The following is a 10,060-nucleotide window of genomic DNA, read 5'->3' as shown; positions in this document are numbered from 1 at the left end:
CACTCTTAGGAAAAATTATCTCAGCATATCATTAAAAACTTTTTATTTTGTAATTAAAAATTTAGCTAAAAACAATTAGAAATTTTAATTAAAACCGTTTTATCCATAAACCATTAGATTTAGTTTGTTCGGTGAAAATGATAAAACAAAATTCTTCTAATTTGACTGTATTGGACAGTATTGCTTCAAGTATCTTGCAAAACATCGTGATTGTTATCAGTGGTTGAGTATATGTTATCAGTTGTTGAGTATATGTTATCAGTGGTTGAGTATATGTTATCAGTTGTTGTGTTTATGTTATCAGTGGTTAAGTATATGTTATCAGTGGTTTCATTGGTGTATGACTACTCTGTACTTACTTAATTACTACTTACTCTGTAAGAATTAAAATTTTACAACACCAAAACATAACAAAAATTAATAAATAAATTTTTTTTGGATTTAAAATTTACTGAAACTTATTTGTTACTTATTTGCTGTATATTTGATGCTAAAAAATAATGGGTGTTATCCTTGAATTAATATAATAACATACTTCTAATGGAAGTTATTCCTACATGGATATAGAAACACACTTTAATGAACTTTAATCTTGCACAGGGTTTGTGTTTAACCTTTATACTTATTGCAGGCTTACTATACTATAATACAATATAATATAATACTATTATATAAACTATTTGAACAATGAAATCTAGAGTTTTTTTGAAAATAGTTTTTAAAAGTAAATTGATCTATTTTCAATATACTATTGCACTAAAAGAATGACGAGTTTATTATATAAATTATTCAAGATTTTTTTTTATATAACTTTGCTCAACTTTAAGCAAATAAAAAGTTCTTTAAAATTTTTTTAACGATTTATTATTATTATTTTTTATGATATGTTAATTTAAAATTGATTTTTTAAACTGATAGCTATATTATTTTAAATGTTGGAAATCGTTTGGATTTTAAACACCATTATCTGTACAGGTAGTTTTAGTATCGCAATTTTTTTATCTTTAACATATTAAATTTAGTTTTTGGTAATAAAATCATCTCGGATTTTTTAGTTAATTATGTATTAGATTTTGTTAACTGATATATAAAAAGGTTTTCTTTTCTTTTTTAATACCACATATTTTATTATATGCAACCTATTAAAAAAATTTATTAAATGCAACATTGACTTATAACCCCGATCCTCTCTTCCCCTATCCAAAAAAAAATTAAATAAATAATAATAATAATAATAATAAAAGATTATCTGAATTAGCCTAATAAAAGTACAAACTATTTTTTTATTTATTTGATAGGAAAACTATATAGAAAAAATTCTTTCGTTCCAGTTCTTTTTCGTACTTAAGTTTTAAACAGAAAGCTCTGTTAAAAAAAGTAAAAAAAAATTTTAAGCAACTTTCGCAGCATTTTTATTATATTAATTTATAATATTTCATCAAAACCATTTTATTAAGTTTTTAGTAACCTAATTTGATTTTAAAAACATGTAATATTTTAACTTAAGTTGTGCTTTGATATGCATTAATATCAATGTCATTGGATGCTAATATGCTTTTACTTGGTTTTCATTGTTTTTTTTTTTTAATTTTTGGTTAATTTCTATTCTTCTAGTTCAATTCACTTAGAAATATTTATTGGTCATTCGTTATCGTATGCTTTTGTCCGATTAAGTAAAATCGGTTCTTTATAAAAAATGATTTATTTATTGAGTTTTATTTTCAGTTGCTCAATTCGTCATAAATAAACCTTTCCGTTAATCAAAACTTACAAAGTTCTCTATTTTTTATTTTGGCGTAATGATATGGAACCATTTAACAAGCCTGAGTCGTAAACTTAGAGAAGCTAAAACCTCTCAAAAATTCAAAAAGAACATAATTTCCCTTATATATATATATATATATATATATATATATATATATATATATATATATATATATATATATATATATATATATATATATATTCCAATATCACTATATACATATCAATCAATATATACATATACTTATGATATATGACATATAAAAATGACTCAAAACATTTATGGAAAATATTAAAAGACATAACTGGAAAACAAAAAACCTGCTCAAATATCCTACCAAAAATGATTAAAATAAATAACTTATGTATACATGAACCAAATGAAATAACAAATGAGTTTAATAAATATTTTATTGGTATTGGAAGTATACTTGCTAATAAGGATTCCTTCTTCTGATATTTCCTTTCATCATTTTTTAAAATATACCAATAACTCACCTTTTCACCATGATTTATTGCTAGATTGATTAATTGAAGAGTTTGAAAGAGCCTTTAGATCTCCAAAAAGAAACAAAGCAATCGGCGCGGACGGAATAAACGGAAACTATACCACAAGGGGTTTTTTCTTACCAGCTAAAAATTGCCAAAGTTATCCCGATTCACAAAGACGAAAAAAGTGAAAAATCAAATGTTAATAATTATTGCCCTATTTCTGTCCTCTCCACCTTTTTAAAAATTTTAGAAAAAATTTTATACAAAAAGACTCAACTTTCTGATTACGAATAAATTACTATATAAAAACCAATTCGGCTTAAAAAAAATAGTTCAACTGAACAAGCCATTATTCAGTTTTCTCGTGAAGTGTTAAAGGCTTTTGGTAAATCACAATATACACTCGGTGTTTTTATCGATTTATCAAAAGCTTTTAACACAGTCAATCACGATATTTTACTTATAAAACTTGAATTCTATTCAGGGTTCTATTGTTGGTTTGAAACTACAAATTCTACTTGGTTCAAATGCAATAAATTAATCTTAAATATAGACAAAACAAAATGGAATCTTTTTAGTTCCTCGACACAAAACGTCTTTTGCCGAAAGATTTGCCTAAACTTTTTATTGATAGAGTAGAAATTAAAGAAGCATCCTATATTAAGGTATTTATCTTGATGAAAATCTGTCATGGAAAATTCATATTAATTATACATCAACAAAAGTTGCAAAAAATATTGGACTCCTACATAAGGTAAAAAGTTATTTAAATAAAAATAATTTAAAACAACTATACTACTCATATATTCATAGCTATATAAACTATGCGTATATTGCCTGGGGAAGTACAGGTAAAAGTAAGTTACGACTTCTTTATTAGCATCAAAAACATGCAATGCGTAATACATTTTTCAAATCGATTTTCAAATACGAAACCTTTATTTAAAAGAATGAATATTTTAAATGTTTATGAACTTAATATTTATAATACCTTTTACGTTTTGTTGTATGAATAACTCATTATTGAAATTTTTTAAAGATATATGCACCCTTAAAGCAAAGAATAAATAAAGCTAGCGAAATAATAGCTTTTTTAACGAACCCTTTTGTCAAACAAAGTTTAACCAATTTTGTATAACTTATCGAGCACATCATCTTTGGAATAAAGTTGTTCAGCCCAGCTTTGATTTGTCAAAAAGTTTTTAAAGAATATTATTTTTCTATGGATAATTTATTAAAATATTTTTGAGATATATCTTTTAACCATTTATTATTTCAACTATTTTAGATTGCTATTTCAATTTAAACTACTTGTATTATACTATACTTATACTTCAATTTTTATATGGTTCTGGCGACAAGATCAGTACGATCTACTTTCAATGCCAAGTTTATATTATACGACATGTAATAAATGTAAACTGAAAAATTAAATAAAAATAAAAAATTTATAAAGAGGATAAGATTTTTTCTTTTACAGGTTCTCTGGTGTTGTAACTACTATATATGATGAAATGTGTTTGTATTTAATATTTTTAAATATTTTATATGGCTGATGTCGGATATCACCTTGAATTGTAATTGGTTGCTGACAAAATAAATAAATAAAATAAAAAGTTGTTATCGTGTATGACGTAATTTACGAATGACACCTTTCTCATCGTTAATGATAGTAGTCCCGCGACATAAAAACATGAAGGCCGTTTTCCACTAAATTTGACATTTCTGTCAAAATTACCAGAAATGTATCTGCGCATGCTTATCGACGATAAAAATTGACATCGAATATTTTCGTCTTGTGGAATACAGCCATAGGCTGCAAGATTTGTTTACATGATGTAGACACGTGCTAAAAATAATAAACAAAAAATGTTTAAAATGATGAAAAGTTACTAACGGGTGATGGGGAAGTTATCGGACAAACCCTAATTTCATTATTTGAGCATAATAATTAATTTTTGTGGTTTTATGCGTAGGCATAAACGTTCTATAAAATGTAAACTTTATTATTTGAAACACAATTATTTAAAATGAGGTTAAATGCAGCTGAACGAGAATCTTTTCGAAAGCGACTAAAAATATTTTTTGTAAATAAACCTAATATAAAAAAAAAAAAAAAATCGTTAATCATTTTGAAAAGGAAGGATTTGCTCGAAGTACAATATATTGCTCGAAGTACAATATAACCTAAAAAGACTTGAAACTGTTCAATCGTTTTCTGATAGAAAGCACCCTGGTCGTCCGACATCCTGTACTAGAGGAAACAAAGCCGAATTAACGAGACTTGTCAACAATCGAAAAGGGGTCAGTCAGAGAAAAATAGGTAATAAATTCGGTGTAAATCAATCGTAAAAACAATTGGTCGTCAGTTAAAAAAAATGAATATTAAATATAGAAAACGTGAAAAGATTCCAAAATACACTATAGAACAACAAATAAAGTAAAAGAAAAGAAGCAGGAAACTAGTTAACCAACTATATAACACAAAATCGCTTCTTGTCATCGATGACGAAAAATACTTTTGTTTTGCAGGGACAACATGCCTGGAAATTCTGGATACTACACAAACAACAAAAAGACATGCCCAGAAAGTGTTCGTTTTATAGGAACAGAGAAATTTCCAAAAAAATTAATTATGTGGATAGCCATATCTGACCGTGGTATGTCCGAGCCATTGTTTCGCACTTCCAAGGCTGTAGCAATCAATTCATCAATCTATATTAATAAATGTTTAGAAAAACGACTTTTTCCATTTATTCACAAGTATCATGGGGACTTTAACTATTTATTTTGGCCAGATTTAGCAAGTTCTCATTATTCTAAAGATTCTCTAAATTGGATGGACCAATATGTCTATTACATTGATAAAGAATCCAATCCCCCAAATGTGCCTCAAGCACAACCAATTGAAAATTTTTGGGGACATTTGGCACAGAAGGTATACGAGGGAGATTGGCAAGCTTCAACAGAGCAAGTTTTGATTGATCGCATTAAAACTAAAACTACAAGAAATTGATTTAAACTTTTTACAATCGCATATGAAAGGCGTCAGAGCAAAATTGAGATCAATTGCAGATGGTGGTGTTTTTTCATACAAAAAATAATATATTTTTATTAAAAGATAAATGCTTTATTTTAAAAAAATATAATAGTAGTTTGTTTTTTTATTTATAATAAGTTATTGACGTTTTTATTTTGTCCAATAACTTCCGCATCACCCGTTATTTAGATATTACTTGATCTCTATTAAAAAAATCATTTCGTAGCCTTTAAAAAATTTATCTATTATTTTAGTTTATCATTAGAAAAATAATGAATTGGAAGATAAAAGATAATATATTTAATATACTGTAATATAATTATATTACAGTATATTAAATATATTATAATAATATTACAGTTCAAAACGTTGATTTTTTGTGAAAATAAATATTTGCCTCATCTATCGTATGCAGACAGAAACATCTATTGTATGTAGGCAGAATACTAAAACTAGGTTTATGAACACTTGAGGAACGAAGGAACAGATCGGATTTAATAGAAGTGTACAAGGTGTTGCATGGGTTTTCAAAAAAAATGAGCAAGTGACACGTATTTATTATTAAATAAACATTTCTTTATAGTAATAAATTGATAATTTTAGTTTGTGAAAACTTTTATTTCAAACGATCTGAGTTTGTTTTCTTTGGCTATGGTCAGTTTTTAAGTTAATCTTAAAACCCTTTTAAGCATACAGCATGCTTTTGGCTCAAATCAACATTATGCATGCCCAGTAGAGTGACAGCATCATAAACAAGCTTTTGTGTACAACTTAAAGTGCTAGTTTTTCTGAAACCACCATTACAAAAATCTGTATCTAACTTTCAGCAATATTGTTAAATGCAAAATATTATTATCATTTTCTATAAAATAGTAATTTAAGTTTATGTTTCAAAAACTCCACTAATAATAGTAATATATATAAATTATTAAAACATTACAACTCTTCAAACAAGTTTCCTCTATAAAATAAAAGCTCTTTTTTCATTTTCTTCCTTTTTTAAAAATTAAAAGGTCCTTTATAAAAAAATTGGTAAAATATATAAAATAGTAATGCAAATATTATGAGAAATATAAAATAATGTTTTTGATATATTAATAGCTCTTTGTCAATGTGATAAGCCCCTTATTGTGAATGACTGGTTTGGTCAAATTCAGTCACCTGGTTATCCAGAATATGCTAGTGGTCTGGACTGTAAATGGATCATAGCTGTATCAAATGGAAACCTCATAAGTGCAGAGTTTCGAGATTTTGGGGTGAGAAACATTTTTTTCAAATAATTTCTTAAAACAATTGTTCTTATGTTTATTTTTATGATTTTATTTTGTAAAATAAGTTTTTAATCACTTTTTTTTTAAATTTTAAACTTTGAAAGTTAAATTGATTTCTTATAATATTTTTTATAAGTTAAAATTAATTTGAGTTTTTTAAATATAGATGTCGCTGTATCCAAATGCTGTAAGTGTCTTTAATATAATTTTCTCTTCACATAGGCTTTTTTTTACTAATTATATATATATATATATATATATATATATATATATATATATATATATATATATATATTATATATATATATATATATATATATATATATATATATATATATATATATATATATATATATATATATATATATATATATATATATATTTTTTTTAAACATCTTTGCTTCCAACAAGGCTGCAGGCAAACACTATTAGAGTTGGAAGTTATTGGATATGTATATGTGTATATATAATGTATATATATGCATATAAATTTATAATATACTAATTCATAAGATACTATTGATGTACCAATTATTAGACATTGAATTAATCAGTCAATTTTATATGAATTGGTTTTAAATAAATTTAAATAATTATAGCTGATACTGTAAATAAATATTATTTTTTTGGTAAATGATCAATATATTGAAATTGACTATAATAATAGTTGCAATAAAAATATTTTCAACATTTTTATAAAGTATGAAAACAAATATTTGATTTACATAAAATCAAATTTTTTACTTAATTTTTTTAATACCTCGCTAATAGTAGTAAAAAAGCTAATTGAATGTAAAAGAAAAATCGTATTCCAGCAGACAGAAATACAAGATTCAATTAATAGCTTAAACAATCTCCTGTATGAATGAAGACTATTGGTGCTAAAAATGACAAGTGTAAAATACAGAATAGTTTGTGGAGATCTAATTAATGTCTTCAAATGGTGCAATAATAGTAATCATGATAAAAATTTATTTGAAATCAATAACCAGTTCATTACTTGTGGTTATATATTCAAACTGAAAAAAAATTTCCTTTTGCCTAAACATGTGTAAAAACTTTTTTTCTATAAGAATAATTAATAAATGGAACTCTCTTCCTAATGATGTCATAAGAGAACCTTCACTAAAAGAATTTAAGATGCTTCTCAACAACCATCTCAGAAGCGAATGGTTTCCCTATGACTGATATGCATTTCTTTTTATATTAATTTATATAAAAAGCTAATTTTGTTTATATAAAGAACTGACATTGTTGAACTTTTATATAACCAGGTTGACAAGCATTATATGTATATACAATTTGTTTTTGTAAACCTTTGAATTAAAAAAAAACAAACAAAAAAAAACTGAGTTCCGTTTACCTGTCTGTTGAAAAATGACATCTGTTGTTCTAATTTTTGAAATATGGAATTTACTAACTATCGTCTGATCACCTTTTTACTATTAGTAAATTTTTGAATCTATAAGTTGTAACTCACAAAAAGCTCTCATTTTGAGTCTAATAGCTCTCTATTAACTCCTTATATCTCATCTTGAGTCAAGCATTGAACCTCTTATTCTACTGCTGATATGTTGAGGACTTTAACAAAAAAGATCTATCAATTATTTGATAGAAGTGGTCAAAAGCTACTACTCTTGATGATATTATTTTCAATAAAGGTTTTAATAAAGGCTGGTATGCTTAATTTCTCTATAAGCTTATTTTATATTCTTGCTCTATAAACTCATCTTTTCTCTTCCAGTAACTTTTAACTCTAATAGTGGTTGCTTGGAGCCTTGTTGGAAGCAAAGATATTGAAAAAAATGTATATGTAAAATATAAAATATGGTATATTTGGAAAAGTTTTAAATTTTTTTGAATCATTTCTTTTTATTTATTAACATTTATTCCAATTTAATAAGGTAGTATTTTATACTGCATAGTTCTAGTAACTTCTGGGTTACCAAAAAGTTATATCTTTGTTTCTGGGTTGTTTCTTGTCTTTATTAATGATCATCCTGATAATTTTACCTGTAAAGTGGTCTTTATTTGATAATGAACCTAAGTTCTGTGGTCTTGATCAAATGCCATCAATTTTTGATTGTTTAACACATGCAACTGATCTTTAATGTAATTTTTTTTCTATGATAGCTCAGAATTTGCAGTGATAAATTTTAAACCAATCAAAACTCAGTTGCTAATTATTGCAGTGCTGTTGATATTTCAATAACCCTCTCAAATTAAGGGGGTTGATTAATGACAACAGTCTTACTGAGTCCTGTAATTTTTATTTTCTAGGACTATTCTTTACTACAGACTAATCATGGAAACCATATATACAATTAAACACACACACAAAAAAAAACAATTAAAAATGAATTGATTGTAATATATTTGAAAAGTTGTAGGTTGTATTTAAGTGTGCAAAAAAAACTAGATAAATAAAAGCTTTTAGAGCATGCAGGGATAGATAAAAAAAAAAGAATTTGCTAAATGACGTCAAGCAAGAGTGTGTTTTGTTTGATGGAACTAGAGATGACAACTCCTTTGATCATGATAGTAAATAAAAAAAACCATTATATCTTGTTTCAAAGTTGAGTGTTAAAAGAGAATTACAAAATCAAAAATAAATAAAAAGTAAAAAATAAAGTTGCCTCCTCAGCTGAAGTGGATAATTATTACTCCCCTTTTGGAGAACCTTGGGGAAAGAAGTTTAAAAAAGAAAAGAAATCCCTCAACTCACATTTCCTTGCAACCTTACTCTTATACTTATACTTACTTATACTCATCAGTGATGACATGTATACTTTCCTGCAAATATCCTGCAAGTGTTGCAAATGTTATGGTGGGTTGATGCATCTAATCATATTTTTTGCATAAAGTTATTTACATGGATACTCACTATGACATTGCAATATCAGTATGTCATACTAATATTGCAATCAGTAGTACTTATGTAAGAAAGAGATTTATTTTGTATACCCTTTTCATTGTTACTTTTCTTTTTTTTTTCATTGTTATTTTTCCTTTTTTACATGTTTACCAAATTTATTTATTGCGAACCTATTAAAAGGCTATTTTAATAATAATAATAATAATAATAATAATGATAAGCTGTGGCAAGAAAATATTAACATAAGGGCTAAACTAAATAAAAGTGCTAAATATAGCACAAAGTAAATGTTTTTTGTTTTTTCTATCTCTTGCTTGAAAGGAGTAACAACCCTTTAGCTTCTTGTCAGTAGGCAATGAGCTATAGCAGAATTTTGGTGGATAATTATAATGCTAGTGCTGGTCAAAGTGCTCGCATGTAATTGTTGAGGTCAGATGCATTAAAGAACTCTTTGAGGAGACGCTTAGAGTATCCTTGAGTTATTTGATCATATGGATTGCCAATTTGTGGGTTAAGCCAAAAAATATTTTCGAAGTTATTAATAAACTTGAAGTTGTAGATAAAATCACTTCAATTGCATCTTTCATTTTGTGAGGTGAGATGAAGATGTGATAATCT

General features: G+C 25.9%; 1 protein-coding gene across 2 annotated transcripts in view; it reads left to right on the top strand.

Moving 5' to 3' along the window:
* Positions 1–808: 808 nt before the first annotated feature.
* LOC100197784 (uncharacterized) overlaps positions 809–10,060 on the top strand; it is a 133,123-nt gene continuing 123,871 nt past the window's right edge. Inside the window, exons 1-3 of one of the 2 annotated variants that reach the window (XM_065811818.1) lie at positions 809–975; positions 6,398–6,552; positions 6,734–6,754. In XM_065811818.1, coding sequence (XP_065667890.1) covers positions 933–975; positions 6,398–6,552; positions 6,734–6,754 — 219 coding nt within the window. In that variant the 5' untranslated portion in view covers positions 809–932. Of the gene's footprint in view, positions 976–5,551; positions 5,837–6,397; positions 6,553–6,733; positions 6,755–10,060 lie in introns of those variants that run through there. The other variant, XM_065811819.1, reaches the window with a different exon arrangement.

The sequence above is a fragment of the Hydra vulgaris genome, chromosome 12 (genome assembly GCF_038396675.1).
Source record: "Hydra vulgaris chromosome 12, alternate assembly HydraT2T_AEP".
Taxonomy (NCBI): Eukaryota; Metazoa; Cnidaria; class Hydrozoa; order Anthoathecata; family Hydridae; genus Hydra; species Hydra vulgaris.
Note: the sequence above shows the minus strand (reverse complement) of the source record. Positions and strands in the feature narration are given on the sequence as shown.